Source organism: Sturnus vulgaris, chromosome 3 (assembly GCF_052056855.1).
Source record: "Sturnus vulgaris isolate bStuVul1 chromosome 3, bStuVul1.hap1, whole genome shotgun sequence".
Lineage (NCBI taxonomy): Eukaryota > Metazoa > Chordata > Aves > Passeriformes > Sturnidae > Sturnus > Sturnus vulgaris.
In genome coordinates this window covers 95,278,736-95,299,967 of record NC_142245.1, presented here as the reverse complement: position 1 = coordinate 95,299,967, position 21,232 = coordinate 95,278,736, and the positions used below count along the sequence as shown (strand labels likewise).

Below are 21,232 nucleotides of genomic sequence, written 5' to 3'. Positions count from 1 at the left end.
ATATTTTTTAGACAAGTTTCGTCTTCTAGGCATTTCTGTCACTCGCTTAAGTTTTCTACAGTAAAATGGCTGCAGGAAGACAAGGTTAGTAGAAGATACGACACAGTCCTGGGGTCGTAGTTATGATTTAAATGCAGTGCATTGTCAGCATCAATAACTTCAGTGGAACAAATAAGAAGGAGAACACAAAATAATCACACAGCTGTACTGAATTTTAATTCCTGTACTGAATTTATGAATGCCTCATATAGGATAACAAAGCTGGAATATGTCACATTTGATAAGACATTCACATTTTTATTTAATGAATAAGGAGCAAATTGTGTTTTGTCCATTTATATAGCAAAACATGGATTACAGCTTTTTTAGAAAACTATAACCTATTACGAGCAAAAGCTTAGTAAAATTCTCACTATTTCATACTTAAATGAAGGAGAAGAAAAATTTAAGTAAGTTGTTTCCCTAAGATCCAAAACTTTGGCTAGGCTCTCTGCATTTCGAATTCCTTTTTCAGAATTAGGGAAGAAGCAAAAATCAAAAGTGGCACAGCACACTTTAAACTGAACACTATATATTTCACTTGAATGCAATTATCCTTATTCAGCAACTCTGAAATTTTCATTTTTATAAGGAAGATGCTAAATATTGATCAGTAAATCCCAAGTCTTAGAAAAAGTAGTTATAATTCTGATCAAGAAAAAGATCAGAGACTAAGGAGGCCATTTCCTCATACTAGGAAAGGCTGAGGGAACTGGGCCTTTTCAGCCTCAAGAAGAGATGCCTGAGAAGGGCCCTCATCAATGTATTTAAGTATCTAAAGCTTGGAGGGTCAAGAGAACATTTCCAGTCCCTCCTTGGTGGTGCCCAGCAATAGAACAAGAGGCAATGGGCAGAAACTGACTTACAGGAATTGTACCTGAAGATGAGGAGAAACTGCTTTACTGTGCAGGTAACTGAGCACTGGAACAGATTGCTCAGAGTTTGTGAAATTCTGTGTCATGTGCTCTAGGATGACCCTGCTTGAGCAGGAAGGCTGGATCAGATGACCCACTGTGCTCCCTTCCAACCTGACCCATTCTGTGATTCTGTGAAAAAGCCAATTCTACAATTAGCAAATGTCTAGTTAGAAGCTTGCATGTCACATTTGAATATATACTAAAAAGCTATTAGAAATAATTACTGAGGTTTTAAAATATCAACAAAAAAGTAAAGAAATCACAGAACTGCAGATCTCATGAGAAACATATATTAATCCTTGTTGTACATAGATCTGGCCATAACAAAGGACAAAAACTAACAAAACCAATTCTCGGGACAGAATTTAGCCAAAGCCCACAACCATGCGAGCAATTTATATTTTGAAATGCTCAGTCTTTTGTCAAATACTTTTTTTTATGATACAGCAAGTTTTAAAGCACTTTTAATACAGCATTTGGAAGCATATTCACAAAACATCCTTTGTTTAGGGAAAATGTTCTCTAATTTTAGGAGCTGTCAATTCTCCATTGCTCTCTTTTAATGTTTTGCCTGCCATAAGAATCAGATAATGAACCTGTGTGGAACCACATGTGTGTGGAACTTTTAAATGGTTTAAGGTAATAAAGATGATAATCTAGACTCTCTTTAATTTCATGCTGAAGTAGGAAAAAAGTCTTTTATTAAGAACTATAGCTCTTGCAATAGATGAAACAAGTTCCTCAAGGGTTGGAAAAGTATTTAGAAAGTCTTTTCTAATTGTCCTGGGGGATAGGAGTCCCTGCTTTGGCTGCATTCATTTTTCTCACTAAGTATTTTGGTACCAAAGGGGAAAAAGTCTGATTTAGGACATCTATAATCCGAAGTGAAAGTATATCTTACTATCTATGCCCTAAAACTGAAATTCTGCACACAAGCAAATGCTTTGTTTTGGTCTGGGTTGTCATTTGGTTGGTTGGTTTTTTGGCTAGCTGGTTTTGGGGTTTTTTTTATTTTTTTGGGGGGAAGGTGGTTTGCAGGGGTTTTTTCATATGTGTGTGGTTGTTTTGTTTTGGTTGATTTGTTTTTAAAAAATCCAAAATCTCTCTTTTCAAGTAAAAAGATATTATTACTCTTCTTCTATGGGGTCAAGAAGAAGCATGACACCACCGCATGTTTTCTCCGTGTCTAACAGAACTACCACCTTCCTGAAGAAAACACAAATACATTCAGAAGGCCTTTGTATAGTTACAAAGGAAAGTGTCCCTCAGAATTTGCCTTCCACCTCCAGTTATTCCGGGTCTTATTATAAGCTTTGGTTCCAGAACTATGTGAGAAGCTTTATGGGATAACCCTTCCTGATACTAAATTGTTAATTATCCAAAATTAAATGAGAACAAATCATTAACATAGGTCCTGATGTTCCATCTTCTGAAGAATCTGAACTTCAACCTGGTCTCAAAAGAGGTATGTAAATGCAAATATTTACAGGATATAAAAGTATGATCTTAAAAGCCTGCATCTGGAAGGACAATAGGGACATGCCCATAAAATGTAAAGGCAATGCTGCAAACTGCATTCCAATAAAGATCAGAATCTTGCAGGGGGAAGGTGGTGGCAGCTTAGCTCAGATAAATTAGTAATGGTATTTTCACAATCTGAGAATAACTGTTAAAGGCAAATGGGACATTGTGATGAGTTTTATAGTAAAATCTGTTATTTAATGCTAGAAAATACTTAAGACTAAGACATCTACTAAAAAAAAAGGCTGCCTCATTTTCCATTGTTGCTTTCAAATAGCCATCTTTGATTACTGTTACTTAAATCATCAGCTGTCGTGTACCATAATCTCTGGTCTGTAAATAAGAAGTTACTTAAAACAGTTTGTGATAAAAAAATTCAATCAATGTTTTTATGTTTTTCCTTCACCAAGGCCACAGAGTTTATAGCTCAAACTTTCTACCTGTCTCTAAACATGCACTTCCAGTGTCCAATGCTATAAAATCACCACATGTAAATGCAAGAGGTCATTAAATAAAATCACAACCAGAAAAGAATGGTTGTACCCAGATGGGTAACTGATTTATCTTTTTTACTTATGAGTTTTTCACCTCAAGGCTCTTTTTTCTTTTTTAAGTACTTATATGTTGAACTTGAATCAAGGCAGAACCCTTTCTGTACTACTGTGTCATTTGCATGCCTCCAACAGAAAACAAACCCAGTTATAGTTTGCTGTTAATTTCAAAACCAGCCTTGTTGCTCTGCTGTGGAAATCTGAAATATAAACCTGTTCTTTTTACTCCATGTTTCCTATCCCATAAGCTATATTTTCCCTGTATTATGATTCTGAATAAAAAGCTTTTCTTTCATTACCCTGAAGAATATTGTATTAGGAATCAGGTATAAACAAATCAGAGGAGTTATAAATCACAAGGTCAAATACATTCTCCCCCTCATCTCCCATTTCAGTGGGAGTTTTGCCAGGCTCTAATTTGTAAGGAATGGTATAGATTCACTACAAATGAAGATAGTTTTAGCTTAAGAAATTACTCCATAGTTGCGTATAATTAGCACACCTTTATCACAGAGAAAATAAATAGCCTGTTACCTATTTTGAAAGAATCATTAATTCCCAATGCTATCACATATCATTGTACAGAATAAGTTTAATCAACCTTCTGAAAATATGCTTTTCATTACTGAATACACAAAAGAAGTACCAGAAGTAATAATCTTGAAAACCAAACTGAGTATAAAACATATAGAACTACAGAAGTTGAAATTTCCATGCAACCTTCTATTACAGTAATGGTGTGCTAGTTTTAGCTGGGGTAGAGTTAATTTTCTTCCCAGGGGCTGATATGGGGCTGTGCTCTGGATTTGTGCTGAACACAGGATTGATAATACAGAGATGTTTTTGTTATTGCTGAGCAGGGCTTGCACAGAGCCAAGGCCTTTCCTGCTCTTTGTACTGCCACACTGGTGAGGAAGTTGGGGGTGAGTGGAAGGAGACACAGCTGGGAGGAGACACGGCTGGGACAGGTGACCCAAACTGACCAGAGGGATATTTCAGACCAATTGATGCACATACTGACACACAGACTTGACATACTGGCTTGACCTCAGATCTGCTTTGTCACTATTAACCTGCCCAGTGTCACTGGACTGCCGATTCAACCTGGTTACTGTTAACAGATGTTCTGCTATTCTTTGCCAGGCACTGTGGGACTGCTCCCACAGTGATGACACAGCTCCTGTTCCTACCTTGTCCCAGCTAGCCTTCCTTCACCTTCCCTTTGCTGCTCTTCCAGACCTATCTGAGCTCAGACAGGCATCGTGCCACATTTGCTTAGTTTACTGCATGTCAAAATAAGCCATTCTTATTCTTTGAGAGGTTGTTCTTGAACCAGCTCTTCAGAGCTCCTTTGCAATTCAGACCAACCCTCTCATTAATCCCACCAAGGAGATCCCAGAACAAGACAAACATCTGTTAATTATGTAGCACACAGTTCTAAACCTCCTAATCATTCTGCTCATTTCCTTCTGGACATTACTCTCCTGCCCTAGACCACATCCACAAACAGTTCTTCCCTGTGAGCAAGTAAGAAGCATGACCATCACCCCCAGAGAAAACTTTTTATACTCTCGTGAAACATACCTCTCTATTTCAAGCCAGTTTAACAGCCTTCTAGTTATGGCAAAATCTGGTTTTAGATGAATACAAATCAATTCACACTCATTCTATACTTGTGCACAGAGCCTTCTACCCACAAGTAATACCACAGCTACTTCATTTTCTAGCTCCATCTTTTGGCATACCATTCACATTCTACAACTTGTTTGAAAAAAAAAGGACTTTTACTTACCTGTTCAAATATTCATATGCCATGCTCATTGCATAAACATATACAACATAATGCTCTTTTTCAAGGGACTAACATAGTCTCTGAATTAATATTTGCCTTCTTTTGGATTTGTGATCCCCATGGGGTTTCTGTTGCAGCACGAGGGCAGAATCATGTATTCCCAGCAATCTTCATCTGTATGTCTCAACAGCTGAGCAGAGCTATACCAGTAAAAGCCATTTTATCACTATTTAAGAGACATTGTATCAGAGAGTTACAGCTTACACTGAACTTTCATATTTGATATTGCAAAATGCTGCATCCATGCATATACACCAAGACTATTTCTTCACTTTCAAAGGACCTCAAATGTTCCAGGTATTAAGTACCACTAGCACTCGTACTCAAATTCATCTGTTGGTATCAAGAGATTAAAAAAATGACATACTATTTCTGAAATAAAGCAGCTATATTTAAAAGCATATTATCAGAAAAATGACAACACAGTCTCACCTTGAAGCGATTCACAGTGTGTATTAGTTGATGTGCTAGCATCTGCTGATGAAAACTGAACATTATCCGAGTTCTTTTCTTTAGATTTTGATCCAAGAATCACCTCCTCTTCTCTACTTGAGGAATGAACAAGAGAAGATGATGAAGTTTCACCATAGAGTCGCTTCAGTAATTTTGCCAAGAATACTGCAGAGTAAGAAAACTTTCTTTAACAGGAAGAAATGCAGTGGTTTAAAAATACTTTAAGACTTCAGAAAACCCAACAACTAATTGATATGAGAGAGTTTCCCTCATATTGCATGGAACTCTGTTTTGAGTAGTCTCTAACTCTCACAGGTAAAACCAAAAATATATATATTTAAGTTCAAAACTTGAATCAGAAAAACAGCTTTAAAAAACAGAGTTCACTAGCAAGGTTACATTTAAAGTCTTCTGTTTGACGACATTTTGGCAATAAATTAACAGTACCTTTACAGACTAAACACATATTAATTTTTAAAACAAGAATCTTCCTATGTAAGTGTCATAAGGCTGCTCAAAATGCAGGTCTCTTCTGGCACAGAGACACCACAATTGAATTACTCATTAAAATCAGTAAGCTACAATGATTTAATCACACAGAAAAACTAGAAGTAGACAGCAGCAGAAACACATGGTAGCCAGTTATTTCTACAGAATTATCAGTATTCTTATACGCCTCTTCTTCTTATGGGCCCATTTCTGACGACACTGACAATCTGCTACAAGTTAGTCAAAACCAAGTACCATTTTATTAAAGAAATATATGCAAATAATCTACTCATTAACAAAACCATTATCTTTTTTACATATACATGCATGCTTCAATAACTTAAAAAGACATTACACTAAACTATAAAGTATTACAATAAGTTTTTATCCATTGCAAAGCAACATCTCTAGTTTCATGAATTCTATGCAGTCAAGGCAATATTGCGGTATGTGGGGGTGGGAAAAGAGATATTTGGAGAAAAATGTTACCTAAGCTGCAACTTCAAATTTAATATACATTCTGTGGACACTACACAGGCAACCTGCTGCAGATTAATAATAAAATAATTCTGCCAAGAGAAAAGAACTTAAATTGTTGTAAGAAGAATGCATCCCAGCGCAGCTTAGCAGAAAAACATTTTATCATCACATTACTTGCCAATAAATTACTTCACAACTGAAAAAACCCTTCATCCTGGAACCAACAGTCCTTGATAGACAAACTGGACCTCCAGTGTACCTTGGCAACTATGCTTTCTCATGGAAATGCCTAACTGTGTGAGAGGATGCTTTGTTAAGGGCTATGATTACAGTTTCCACATGGACATAAACAAGTGACTGCATTTTCATAAGGTTCCCTTGCCGGGTTAGTCTACAGCTAGAAAAACAAAAATCCACAATTGCTTTCTGTAGCTTCCCTGAGACTTCACCCTCGTTCCCAACTTGCTCAGATGTTAGGAAGAAGCCTCTGGGATCCACTACATGGACGTGAATAAAAGATAACAGAAGAGGCTCTTTCCCCTCTGGGGAGAATCTGAGGTATATTTCTTGTGGTCCTCCAGGAAAAGAGGGCGAGGTCAGGGGGCACAGGTCTTTTCTAGGGTCTGTAAGGGGGCAGGGGAATTGGATCCCGGCCAACTGGGCACAGCCAGAGGGGAGAGGGACCAGACCACAGGACATTGCAGGGGTCACGGAATCTACCATTTCCAATACACCTAGTGAGTTACCAACAGCTTTCCTCAACTGAAGAAAGCAGAAGGAAATAACCAGTGTAATGAGACAAAGTTAACTGCCTTTTGCAGACCTCTGACTCAAAAGCAAGTTATCCAAGAGGTTTATCCTGAATCCTTTCCCCAGGAGCTGCTACTAACACTACAGCATTTTAATAAACTACAGTACAACCATTACTAAGAGTCACAGTTTAATGCCAATAGGCAGCCAAGTCCAACCCAGCTGCTTGCTCGCTTCTCCCCACATGGAATGGGGAAAACAATCAGAAAGATAGGATTGAGACCATTCATGGTAATAGATAAAGCAAAAGTCATGCACACAAGCAAAGCATGGAACTCCATTCATCACTTCCCATAGGCAGGCAGTGTTCAGTCATCCCCAGGAATGCAGGGCTCCATCACATACAATGTTGACTTGGGAAGAAAAACATGCTCCACTTCCTCCTTCTTCTTCCAGCTCTGTATGCTGAGTATGACACCATATGGTGTGGGATACCCCTTGGGTCAGGTGGGATGAGCTGCCCCAATTCCTTGTGCACTCCCAGCCTCCTCGCTGGTGGGGTGGGGTGAGGAGCAGAAAAGACCTTGACTCCATGTAAGCACTGCTCAACAGTAACAAAAAGATGCCTGAGTCATCCAAACTGTTTTCACCACAAATACAGAAAACACATCACCACAGGAGCTGTTGTGAAGAAAATTAACTCTAGCACATAACCAGTACACAGATTAACATTCAAGCACTTGTACTGAGAGAACTATTCTTCCAAAGCAAATGATCATTGACATACTGATAAATCTAGATATGCAAATACATCTCCAAATCTGCTGAGAAGAGCAGCCTCCTCATAACTACACGGGATTTTATGCTCCCCATCTTGAATTCTGATTTCCCTATTCATCTCCCCCCCAAATTACATCACCTTTTCCTTTCCATTTTACAAACTGAGGGACTATACTCATACACACAATAGCACTATTTCAAAAAACAAGATGGGACCTGCTGTGAAACATTCATTCCTTCTATTCCTGTGGGGAGTACTCCCCATCTTTAACACCTTTGCTTGAGAAAGCAAGCTGACAGAATGCCTGCCTCAGAGGATATGAACACTGAGGAGAGGTTAGCCTTTGATAAAAATCTCTTGCTCAGAAAGAAGTATCTAGATCAGGGACAATAACAGATTCACCAAAGCTACATTCACTTGGCTGGAGTTTTCAGTAGACACTGGAAAAAGCAGCAAGGTGTGGAGTGAGTGAGTTCCTTACTGCCTCCAAAGTTTTCACAGCTGTGTCAGAGCATCTCAGCATTGACACAAGTCATCTCTTAAGATAACCAGTAATTTTTAATAACCATAACAAAACAGAAGTGAGCAGTGTTGACACTTAGACCTTATAAAGTCCTCATTTTAAACCTGATGTATTTCAAGCCTTCTGAAGACAGCAGGAAACGATGAATGCAAGCAGTTCACCTTCCTCAGGTGAATGAAGAATCACAGAATCAGGTGAGCTGAAAGGAACCCACATGGATCACCAAGTCCAGCTCCTGTCCTTGCACAGGACCATCCTCAAGTCATATTGTGAGCCCAAGAGCACTGTCTAAACGATTCCTGAGCTCTGTCAGGCTTGATGCTTGTGACCACTTCCCTGGGGAGCCTGTTCCAGTGCCCAACCTCCATCTGGATGAAGAATCACTTTCCAATATACAACCTAAACCTCACCTGACACAACTTCAGGCCATCCCCTGGGTCCTTTCACTGGTCATCACATCAGTGCCTGCCCCTCCTCTTCCCCCCACGAGAAGCTGTAACTGCAATGAAGTGTCCCTTCAGTCTCCTCCAGGCTGAACAGACCAAGTGCCCTCAGCTGCTTCTCATGCAGCTTCCCCTCAAGCCCCTTCACTGTCTTTGTAGGGGTCTTTTGGATGCAAATAGCTTAACATCTTTCCTATACTGTGGTGTCCAAAATTGCCTCCAGCACCTGAGTGAGGCTGCCCCAGCTCAGAACAGAGTGGGACAATCCCTCCCTTGTCTGGCTGGCAATGCTGTGCCTGATGGCCCCCAGAACAGGATTGGCCCTCCTGGCTGCCAGGGCACTGTTGGCTCATGTTCAACTTGCCATTGACCAGGACTACCAGGTCCCTTTCCAAGGCACTGCTTTCTAGAATCTCGTTCTCCAGTCTGTAAAGAAAGGGCTGCCCCATGCCAGGTGCAGAATCCAGCACTTGTTCAACTTCTTATGGTTGGTGATTGCCCAACCCTCTGATCTGTTGAGGTCTCTCTGCAGGGTCTCCCTGCTCTAAAGGAAGTCAACAGCTCCTCCCAGTTTTGTACCCGTGTAATCTGCGGATTTGGTTAGTATCCACAGAATTGCCAAAGTGCTGAACAAACTGACTGACTTATTTTGAACTATTTGGAATCCTAGGCATATTCTAGTCTGAGTAAAAAAAAAAATCTGCCTGCAGCCCAAAACCTTTTGAACAAAGTGGTCCTCAGTATAAGTGAACAAAGAAATTAAGCTCTGAGGAATACCCATTCTGCCATCCTCAGCAGCTTTACATGCTCCAAAGCAGCACTCTGCTTTGCAGTTAAGTCTCAGAACTGAGCTACCAAAACATTTTTCAGATGACAAAGGAAGCTCTTTCCAGAGGATTTTATCGCTGCAATTACTTGGAAAAAAGGTATCGTGTGATTTCCATAAGCATTGGCTCAACCACAGAAGAATGGTCCTGCCTGATGCTATAGAGCAGTTCTAACCTATTGAAAACCTGTCCTTAACCTGATGTCTCTGGTACTATTCAGCTCAGAGATCAGTCCATTTGGTAAGAACTGCTCAGATCCTTAAAAATAATTACCTCTTAACAGAAAATTAACAATAAAGAAAATTTAAGCAAAAATATCTACTATCAGAAATGTGTCTTACCTAATAGAGTTTCAAAATGGAGTAAGACTTACTCTCACCATAGCCATAGCATAATAAGTTTAGTAACCACACGGTTATTTCTTGATGATGTTTTCCTGTCAACATAACTGATGGAAGAACTGTACAGGTTCATGTGGTCTTTTGATTCTGATTTAAGCTTTTCATTTAATTTTAAAAGAAAAAAAAATCCCTTTCCAGCTGAAAACATGCAGCACTATTAAAATAATCCTACTGTGCAATGAGCTGAAGCAACATCGTAACACTTGACTTTCCAGGAATTCCTCAGTGACAAAAAGGAGCCAGTATTTTCAGATATGAGAACAAGCTGCAATAGGTACCAAACTAGTACCATGGCTGATTCTTGACAACTCGTGTCTGGAAATAGTAAAGTACAAATACAGCAGAAAAATGAAAAAAACACTTGGTCTCTACAGTTTGACATCACATAAAGAAAGCAAAGTGTAACTCCAAGAAATACAATGCAGAACACATGCTGGCTACTGATATAAATTGTGAACATCCATGATCTTTCTACTACTAATTTTGCAAGAACAATAAGAAGCCTCCTTCAAATAAATGCATTTTTGGCACCTATGTATTAAAATGACACCTTGACTGAATTCATACGACATCCATAGGCAGACTATCCACAAACACACTGAAAGAGCACTGCAGATTTATAAATAATCTGGGGCTGGAAAGAGAATTTAGCATGACTTAAAACTCACGACTAGAGACCGTAACAAAAGCATGCTGAAGAACTAAACAAATTACATTCTGAACAACATCAGAAATGTTCCTGTGCAGTGACAGCTTCCTCAAAAACATTTCTGGGGAGAATGCTTGCCACATACTTTTGGCTACTTGCTATCCATACTGTAAGTACCCCCACCACACTTCTCATTTGGTTGTCTCCTGCCTACTTAAGTCAACGATGGGCAGCAAGAGCAAAGTAAAGTGGCATTGGGAGCACTGAACGCTGTGAAGCTTGCAAGTTGTCCTACTTGGTCTCTTTGTCTCTTTTACAAACAGAAGCTTTCCAAAAAGGGAAGAATCAGGAACTTCTTCTGAAATCACCCCATGAGCAAGATGTGCTAATATGCTATTTCTGCTACAGCAGAAGGAAAGATAGTACAGCAGACTGGAAAAGGACGGAAAGAGCAGACAGAATGATAATCCTCATGCAGAACATATGGACAAGGCTTCATTAAAATGTTCAGTTCATCTCTGTTAGTGAAGAATTGCTCTCCAATATTCAAATGAATTTAAGTCCTTGAAGTCTCTTTTATCATGCAAGTACCACATCTCCTATGAAGGTCACAACAGGACAATTACTTTACAACATGATCATAAAAATCACAGAACTGTTAAATTTGGAAGGGACCTCCAGACACCACCCAGTCTAATCCCAAAGCTCAAAGCAGGATCAACTAGAGCAAATTCCAGAAGGCCTTGCCTAGTTGGGTGTAACAATCTCATTGCATGGATCATCTCCTCTTCCCTAATCACGGCTGGACACTCTTGACTAGAGATCCTCAAGGGAATCACCTGAAAAAGAGTGACTCTTGAAAAAGAGATGACTGTGTTTATCAAGACCCAGAGCAATGGAGTGTAAAAACATTTTATAGGACTGCTATAGACAGAAAATGTTAGCTAGACTGCTATTCTTACCAGATAGCAGGTGGGAGACCGATGATAACTTGAGGCCAGGAGCTGTTCATTCCCTTAAACCATTCTTCACAAAACTTACTTTTCCTTTAACCATACAGGCTGGTTTCATAGTTTGAGTCTTCTAGATTCTTTCTGAAAGGAGTTGCTCAGCTGGCCAAACTGATGAACAAAGGTCCTCGCTCTGTGTTTATTTGTCCTAACACGGTGATTCTCTGGTCATGACTCTGCAAGCCTCACAAAGACAAAAGCATTCAGTTTGCATTTCACCACCAGGGCAAAATTCAGTCTGAAGTTACGACGCCTGATGGCATATCCTGTTTTGCCTGCAGATTAGATATCACTCCAGAGACCTCATGTACACAAGACACCAATTCTGCCAATGAGCCTCTGGGTGCCCAAGATGTACTCAGTAGAGATGATGGTGCGCTGAGTACAGGCCCCTGTTAGAGTAAATGGAAATCAATACACAGAACCTCCAAGGATAATTAAATTTATTAACCTTGACCTAAACTTCCCAATGCAAGTGAAGGCCACACACACACATATACACACCGACCTCAGAAAACGACAAAAACCTCCAATCATCATGGGATACCAGTTCAGCAACTACTAAAAGGCTAAAATCAAGAAAAAAAGAGAGAAATAAATCACTACAAAACGTTCCATGGCACCTGAACAGGGTATCGTTTTCTCACTCCCCCTCATTTTTACCAAAAACATTCAAGCTACGCAGGGATATGAGAAAAAGAACAATGCAGTGATATGCAATTACATTCTGTGTAGCTTGACAGTTCAGATCATCTAAAAGGTATATCTAACATCTAAGAAGGGATGCTCTTGTTCAAGTCGGGACAAAGAAGAAAATGCGATTTTCTTGCTATCAGCAAGGTTTTGCCAAGAGTGACGTATTTCCATTTCACCATAGATAGTGCATGCAAACCAAAGCAAAGCATTGTAGCAGTGTCATGGGAATAACAAAATTGATCTTTCCAACTGAGGGAAAAAATATGCAGAATCCTAGCTGTGATCAAAGTACAGTTTTATGTACACAGGAACGGATACAGTATTTTGCTTTGTGTTCCCAGTCTGCAAGCAGTCCTTATCCTGCAGGCGAAGCTATGGTAACAGGCTCTTACAACACTAGCTAAAGGATAAAAAAAGGATAAAAAAGCAAGGGCTGCAAGATCTGCAGCAGAAAATTCAGGCTGAAGCTGACTGTCTCTTTCAAGAGGCACTTGTAGGCAAACGCAGAAGCTAACAGTTTACAAGATCTTGTGTTTAGTCAAACTGGAAGCCATTCAGCAGATCATCGACTACAACTTCAGTCTTCATACTTCAGACTCAATCACATCTATCTATGAATTTATAGTCCTTCCTTCCAAACAGCACTGCTATTTTATTACATGCTTTCTTGAGGCAGACACCAAGTAATTTTTCAGCTTCATATTTCAGGATAGAATTCACTTGCATCTTAAGGCCAGAAAATGTACTACTCCATCTTGTCTGAATGACTACAAGAAATAATTTTACATACCTACTTACACTGAGACCCAAAAACTTGTATCTCAATACTTTTAATATGTATCAAAAGACTCTAGAGGAACTCCACAGCTCATATTGAGTTTGCTTCCAGTGCCTAACTGCCTTTGGCATAAGACACATACACACAGACCATGTTTGCTATTCAGATTTGAAAAACTTGACTGTTTTCAGCATTGGACCTTTTTCTTCCTCTCCTTACTAGGTTAAAGAATCCTACCTTATACAGGAATATGTTTCCCATTGGAGATCTGCCTACAGGTTAGAAACCTTGATTCTGAACTCTCTTTTGACCTGGAAAGCAGTCTCTCAGCCTCATACACCTTACTTTTAACTATCTGCCTTCATCAAGAGAGCACTTTTTTTTTTTTTTAACAAAGGCTGTTCATCCCATTTCTCCCACAAGCAGTGGTGAGTTGCTTGGTTTTTGTGAGGTTTCTTTGGCATTGTTTTTGAGCTACAAATCTCTAAAACTGAGACTGAGTAGAAATACCATGGTGAAATGCTCATATCACAAACTGGTTATTTTAAACTTGATTAGCTCCTCAGATAGTCTTTTAGTTCTACAAGACACAAAACTTCAGTGACATCTTAAAGGGAAAAGTTTGTACAGTTCTTCACAGGATGTCTACACAATGTGGGAATGGTTCTCTTTAGAATTTTACAGCTGGTCTCATTGACATTACACATAACAGATATTTTAACTGCTAAAGATATTATTACATATTTAATGGTGAAAAGAACCCACATGTACTATTTGGGAATGAAATAATGTAAGGATATAGTTGTATCCAAGGTCACGTGAATTCTGTGCTTGAACTACTAGGTATCAGCTGCATCTCAGTCTGGTTGCTAACCAAAATGTCACAGGGAGCTGCACAAGAAATGAGGATGTTATCATTTTATATCTATTGTGTAATAGTAACTTAATGATATCAAGGTTTGTCTCAAGACCATTGATATTATTCTCACTGAAACAGCATCTATTAGTCTTCAACATTCCATTAGACAAAAAATTCAGATGCTAATTGCCCTAATTTTACACCTGTCTTACTCTTTATTACAGGTTTGAGAACCACAGTGGAAAAAAAATCCAGTTTTGTGCTCTAAGATAGTAGTTGAGAAAATATGTTTCCATTTATCTTTTTACTTAGCATTACTTTTTATAGCACATGGAAACCCACTTTTTAGTCTAAAACTCAGTAATACAGAATTCTCCTGTCTGTGAGACAACTTTTGAACAGCTGCAGTTTATTTAAGCATATGGCATATATCATTAGGATTGAAAGGCAGGAAAAGAAAAGAATATAGTGATTAAACACCCCGTATTTATCTAAATTAAGCAGTTATTACAAAGAGAGATTGACCTGACTAACACAGCTCCTAGTAATTTCAGATACAAAACAGTAACTTACTGCTAGAAAAAGCCAACATTTATTTTCTCTTCTTAGCTTAGAAGAAACTTATTCAGCTAGGCCAAGCATGGTCTCTCAAACACTGCAGTTTCAAATCAGTAAGAGTGGTGTTACATCTGTCAGCAAATTCTACATGACCGCGTAGCTCAACAAGAATCTGACTAATAGATCCTGCCATCCTGTCTCAACAAAGGTTTCAGAGCTCTGTCAGTAGGCCACCTTAATTGCAACCACAAGCTCCTAGACATCTAATAAACTTGACATGACAAAGATGATATGAAGCTACATAACCACAATGGGAACACCGGGATTTTGTTCCACTGTTCCTAAGAACCCTGTCTGCCTTGTACTGAAACCCTGCAAAATGTCTATTGCTACTGCACTCCTGGGAAAACAGAGCATCTTCACTATTGTTTCAATTTGTGCATACTATCTTCTGCAAAATTTGATATATGTTTCTTATACTGCATCATTATCTTTTTCTTACTTGGCACAACCAAACAGACCTCACTGAAAACATCCAAAGGTATCTCATACACCCTTACTAAAGTTCAACTTTGGTGAATATTATTATTAATAATAATCATAATTCTGGCCAGTGAGTTGAGCCAGCTGTAAACTAGAGTAGCACAAGACTGCCAGCAGTGCCCTGGCAGCCAGGAGGGCATCAGGCACAGCTGGGCAAGAGAGGGGACTGTCCCGCTCTGCACTGCTGCAGCCCCATCTCAAATGCTGAGTGCAGTTTTGAGTGCTGCAATATAAGAAAGCAGCACACAGCAGTTAGACAGTATCCAAAAGAGACCTACAAAGAAGGTGAAGGCATTGAGGGGAAGCCGTGTGAGGAGCTGTGGAGGGCACTGGGTCTGTTCAGCCTGGAGGAGACTGAGAGGAAACTTCAGTGCAGTTACAGCTTCTTGTGAGAGGAAGAGGAGGGACAGACCCTGATCTCTGCTCTGTGGTGACAGTGACAGGACCTGAGGGAATGGCCTGAAGCTGTGTCAGGGCAGGTTTAGGTTGGGTATCAGGAAAAGGTTCTTCATCCAGAGAGTGGCTGGGCACTGAAACAGCTCCCCAGGGAAATGGTCACAGCACCAAGCCTGACAGAGATCAAGGAGCATTTGGACAGTGCTCTTGGGCACATGGTGTGACTCTTGGGGATGGTGCTGTGCAGGGACAGGAACTGGACTCCAATGATTCTTGTGCTCCCTTCCAACTCAGTGTATTCTGTAATTCTGTGAGATTTGTCTCCTCTCTCTTCTGGACAGATTTGGGCAAGGGAAGGCTCTGCACTTATCACTGCTTACTAAGACCAATCTGCTGCCAACACAGGTGTAAAGTTTCAGAAAGTTTAAATCCTACTTCAACCTAAATCTGGATGCAAAGAGCATATGGCTAAAAGTGAAGAATGAACTATGCCACGCATGGGCTAAAGTTATATACTATGGTAAATGATAGTAGTAATATGGAAAAAAGACATCAAACTAGCTAAAAAGAGTAAAGATCAAAAAGGAAAATACAAAAACCACAACTTATTCTGAGTTCAAATTACCGAAGAGAAACAATTTGCAAATTTTAAACAGACAGTTTCACATGAGAAGCAGCAAGCTAAAAGGTCAATATGTCTTGTATAGTATTTAAAAAACAAACCATGAAACTGGCAGCTGTAGTATAACTGAGCACAAACAAAAGTCCAACAAGACTGTGTATTAAGTGTTATTCAAAAGGAGTCTTCATAAGGTCGTATTATAAAAAATATAAATTTAATTGACTTTCTACATAGCTTTCTTCAAAGAGTAAATATATCACCCTTTGCAGTGATTTCAATATCAGATTATAACAATACCAAGCAACTTCTGCAAGCATCCCTATATTTATACATATAACAGAAATCAATTTTACACAAACATCACAAAAAGTTTCATAAATTCCAATGCAGCTGAATTTTTTTCTTTCTAGACATATATGGAGTTTTAACTTAAGTCATTAGGCAACCCATAGAAATCCAAACGTCTTGAGAACAGTTTTCAACCTTTTGAACTAAACACAACTGAAAACGTAAGAAACCACATATTGCCATAACAATCTGTGCTGGTTTTAGCTGGGATGGTGTTAATTTTCTTCATAGTAGCTGGTACGGGACTGTGTTTTGGATTTGTGCTGAAACAGCGTTGATAATACAAGGATGTTTTCATTATTGCTGAGCAGTCTTACAGCCCTTTCTGTTCCCTACCACACAAGTGAAGAAGGCTGGAAGTACACCAGGAATTGGGCAGGGGGTCACATCTGGAGCAGCTGACTCAAGAGATATTCCAAACCATATGTTGACATACTCAGCATATAAAGCTGGGGGAAGGAAGGAAGGGGGGAATGCTCAAAGTGATGGTGTCTGTCTTCTCAAGTCACCATTACAAGTACTGGAGCACCGCTTTTCTGTAGAAAAACACCTGCCAGCCCATGGGAAGTGGCGAATGAACTCCTTCTTTTGCTTTGCTTGTGTGGATACCTATTAAACTGTCTTTGTCTCAACCAAGTGAGTTTTCTCACTTTTCTGATTCCCTCATCCCAGTAGCAGGTGAGTATGTGAGCAGCTTTGCTATGAGGTAATAGATTCCAGAAATCTATTTTACAACAAGAGCAAACCTAGTGTTGAGTGAAAGGTGTTACACACTGAATGTTTAAAAAGGCAACTACAGACAGACACACCTTAATGGCACACACCACCACCTTCACCACTTTTAGTAAATAACACAAGTTTAGACACCTGCTCCTACATATATCCTTACATGTTTAAAAAGTCTCACCCTACCATTTGTGGACCATCCTATCTCAATGCTAAGTACATAAGAATTGCTTCAACCTCCTAAGAACAAACCAACCCTACACTAACACACTCCATCTCCAGAAAAAAACCCAAAACCCCAAAGAGCCACCCACACAAAACACAGAACCCTAAAGACCACATCATGTCAGGCTCCACTCTCTGAGCATGCGCTTCCCTTGCAGACTGTGTGAAGATAAAGTCATTGTACCATTTCTGCTTCTTTCATTACCTTGTTGGTCTTTCTCCTTGACTACATTTCTCATTCAGGCAAAACACCAAGGTCAGCAACAAAAACTTTTTTCTCCCCCTTCCATAAAAGGTTTCAATGGCAGAGTCAAGTACACTTACTCGAGTGTAACTCCTACATATAATCACAAAACCCCAGCTATTTGTAATTTAGCCAACTACAATCCAAACAGAATTTACATCTTGGTAAGCTGTAATAAATATTTGGTCACATTTAGGGGGAGCAAGATGCTTCTCACAGAAGAAAAAAAATAATGCAGGCATCAAAATCCATTTGCAATTAATATTTCCCTTACTGATAAACATGTATGATGAAAGAAAACATATCCACTTAAAAAAAAAAAAGTGTCTATCTTTTTCCCAGTAAAACATCAAAGTATTTGCCAAAAAATTACGTTGAGTTTGAAAAACAAAAATAAGAGAAGGATTTGAATAACTTTAAGATCTCTAACAATCAGTGCTTCTCTAAAACTAGAAAAAGGAAATAAATTGTGTGCTTTTCTGCAAGAATTTATGTTTATTATGTGATATGGCCATTTAAAAACCCAGCAAAACAAAAAATCCCAAAATAGAGGAACTCCAATCTCATTTCAATGCCCATTATAATCCTACCCAAGTCACCTGAGAGATGAAAGTAGCACTCCTTGAAGCAATATTCTCTATTTAAAATCATTTGTCACTGATGTCTATCAAGTGTCTATATTTGCTTTCCAGTTTAGTCTCTCCAATAGAAAGTCTCCTGTTGTCCCTCTAGATCATCCCTCGTACAGCACAACTTTTCTATCACTTTTTACTAGCAATTATAGTCAATAATGTACACAACACCTGCATCAACACCTAAACTCTGCCCTTCAGCAGCTGGAACATCACTGTCTATACAACCCTTTATGACAGTGTTATTTTGGAATGGAACAAACTTTCAAGAGCTGTGTCCAAAGCTTTCAAGATGCAATTGTCAACGTTTAATGGCAACAAATTAGGAGTTCAGCTGTCCCAGACAGGATCAATACCTTGTTGATAACACACAGGATGACAGCGGTAGTACCTCTAGCCCTGTCATGAGTCACTGGTACAAGAGCAAGCAAAAAAACAAAAAGCCCCACAAAACTCAGAAAAAAAAATTAAAAAAAGCACTTTCTCAACTACTTCTGCTGCATCCTTTCATGGCAAAGTGAAGTGGATTTCACTTACCTGCACCACTGGATTTTCACTATTTAGATTCTCTTCACTGACATTTAGACCCACGACCTACAAGCTGTTGACCATGCTATTTATCCTGCATTATGGCCCAGTTCCAGACAAAATAGAAAGTTTCACTGTTCACTTGCATTGCACAAAAAAACCTGTCGCCAGTATCTTCAACATAATCTTACAGAAAAAGAGCAAAGCTAACCTTAAAGAGAAGCAGCTAAACATTCTTTCTCAGCTCTTTCATAGGACACCTGTCTTTTCCAAAAATATATATAGTTTCACCATAGAAGGTCAACAGTTTTCACGTAAGCTATGGGCTGCAGAGGCAGATCAGATGAGGTTCTAAACTCTTCCATAACTTCTTTGTTATTTCCTCCCAGGGGAGCATGTGACATCCTTGTATTTCTCACTGTATTTTCTTCCCAATCTTAAGTCATTGCTCCTTAGAGTGGCTGAATAAAACATGAATGGTTTCCAACTTTACACAGTAAAGTCAGACACTCAGCATGATCGTTTTAGCTTTCTCTGACACACTACCAAAACAAGTAGCTCTTTATCTGACCTTCAGTTTTAAACAGTTTGAGAGCTTTAGAATTCAGTTCCCCCATTCTAAACTCTAGAGCCATGCATTCATTCACAAGTGCATGAACTCACTCTTCCTAATTCACTTTCTTCCAGAAAAACATCAATTTGTAATTCACATCCCCAAAGCGAAGAAGTAAAACAGTTACTCCTTCTCCCTTTCTCATAACGAATCTGCATCTAAACCACAGAGAACACTGCTGTGTATTTATACCTCCTTCAAACGATCTCTAGTTGCAGTCCATCTGCAAACAGCCTAAAAATTAACTCTTGCTGATCAGCTTCACCCTCAAATCGTTATCCTTCCATGAAGTATTCCAGTTTCAGGATGCTGGAACTGTCTGAAAACGCAAAAGCCAGGCACAGGATGCAAACATTCAGCTCTACACGACATCCCTGAAGAACGAGATATTACTTATGGAACACCTGTATTTTGATTATTGCGTTCTTCCTATGCGGTGTCTTATAAAACATTTAGATAAACGGAATTGACTGAAGCTGTGCTTGGACAGCAGAAGGCTTTTATTTTATTCTTTGCAAGCACAGTACCACAGTTATTTCAGAAGTGAGCTGACTCACTTTAAATAAGCCAAACAGATGGTCACTAACAACAAGCAAGTACGCATGTATGTGCACAATGAGGAAAAAAGGTTTCATCTTAAAATACTTCGTGATTAGAGAAGTAAATTTTATTTACTCTCTCCCCAGCCCCAGGCAGGAATACGCGGTAGTAGAACCCGCCCCGGCCCCTCCGAGCCACAGAGGCTGGACAGGAGGTCGGGAGGGCTCGGCCCGGAGGCTCCGCGGCCCCGCGCACCCAGAGCCCCGCCCGTGCGGCGGGCAGGCTCCGCCGAGGCCACTTTTGTCCACCCGCCTCCCCCGCTGCCGGGCTCGCCCAGCTTCTCGCCACTTCCCCCGCGGGAAGGGCGCCGAGGAGCGGAACAAGCGAGTCCCGCGGCAGCGCGGTGCGCCCGGGCCGGAACACACCTCGACTGAGGGCAGCTGCGTCCAGCGCCGTCACCGCCGCCCCCCGGCTCCCTCCGTCACCAGCCCCGGGAGCAACACGGCAGGACCGACCGACCGACCACCCCCCCCGCCCCTCACAGCGCGGCCTCACCATTCCTCCTGCTCCCGGCCATGGCCCCGCGGCCCCTCCGGGACACCCCTCACGGCCCTGCGCCCGCTCTCCTTCCTGTTGGCCGCCGCGCCTGTCGGTCACGGCGCTGAGCGCCGCCATTGGCGGAGGCCGCGGCAGGGCGTACTCGCGCTGCGGTTGGCCCCGCCCCCTCCCGCCGCGCCCCAGCAGGCGCGAGGCCCGCGGGCTCCGGCAGGGGGCGCGCGGCTGCGCAGAGCCGGCGGGGGCGCCCCTGCCGCGCGCGCGGGAGCGAGGGCGGGGGTGCGCGCGGGGCGCGAGGGGAGCGGCGCGCGGCGGCCCCGGCGGGTGAGCGGCGCCGGGGGACGCTGGGCGCGCGCCGCTGCTCCCGCTCCCGGCGTCTCCTTAATCCTGACCCGCCGCAGCCCGCACCGCCGCGTTAATAATGCACTAGAATGTCAGCGCTGAAAAAGGTAGGGAGGGAGGGGAGGTAAGGGAGCGGGGGGACAGGGAAGGGGCCGCCGTCGGGGCGGCTGGCGCGCCGGGCTGCTCGCGGGGCGCCTCCGCAGAAGCGGCGGAGGGAACGGGCAGGTGCCGGTTCCGCAGGGACCGCACCGTCGGGGACGAGCGCCTGGGCAGCGGGGCGAGGGCTCGCCAGCCGCGCCGTCGGTTGTGGTGTCATCCCCCATCACCGGTGCGTCCCGGTG

General features: G+C 41.2%; 2 protein-coding genes across 18 annotated transcripts in view; one reads left to right on the top strand and one right to left on the bottom strand.

The window, feature by feature from the left end:
- Window positions 1-20,638, bottom strand: part of ERICH1 (glutamate rich 1) — a 90,265-nt gene extending 69,627 nt beyond the window's left edge. For 13 of the 15 annotated variants that reach the window (XR_015802690.1, XR_015802693.1, XR_015802692.1 and 10 more), the window contains exons 1-2: window positions 20,550-20,634; window positions 5,313-5,498 (exon numbers count right to left, since the gene is read on the bottom strand). Coding sequence is in view for 1 of the 15 variants with exons in the window: in XM_014869535.2 (XP_014725021.2) it covers window positions 5,313-5,498; window positions 20,550-20,571 (208 nt within the window). In the remaining 14 variants the exon portion in view is untranslated. Of the gene's footprint in view, window positions 1-5,312; window positions 5,499-20,549 lie in introns of all 15 variants that reach the window. The other 2 variants (XR_001402577.2, XR_015802702.1) reach the window with 2 other exon arrangements.
- A 238-nt stretch (window positions 20,639-20,876) lies between these two features.
- The window catches only part of DLGAP2 (DLG associated protein 2), a 454,715-nt gene continuing 454,359 nt past the window's right edge, over window positions 20,877-21,232 (top strand). For 2 of the 3 annotated variants that reach the window (XM_088162319.1, XM_088162314.1), the window contains exon 1: window positions 20,948-20,998. In XM_088162319.1, coding sequence (XP_088018445.1) covers window positions 20,981-20,998 — 18 coding nt within the window. In that variant the 5' untranslated portion in view covers window positions 20,948-20,980. Of the gene's footprint in view, window positions 20,999-21,232 lie in introns of all 3 variants that reach the window. The other variant, XM_088162316.1, reaches the window with a different exon arrangement.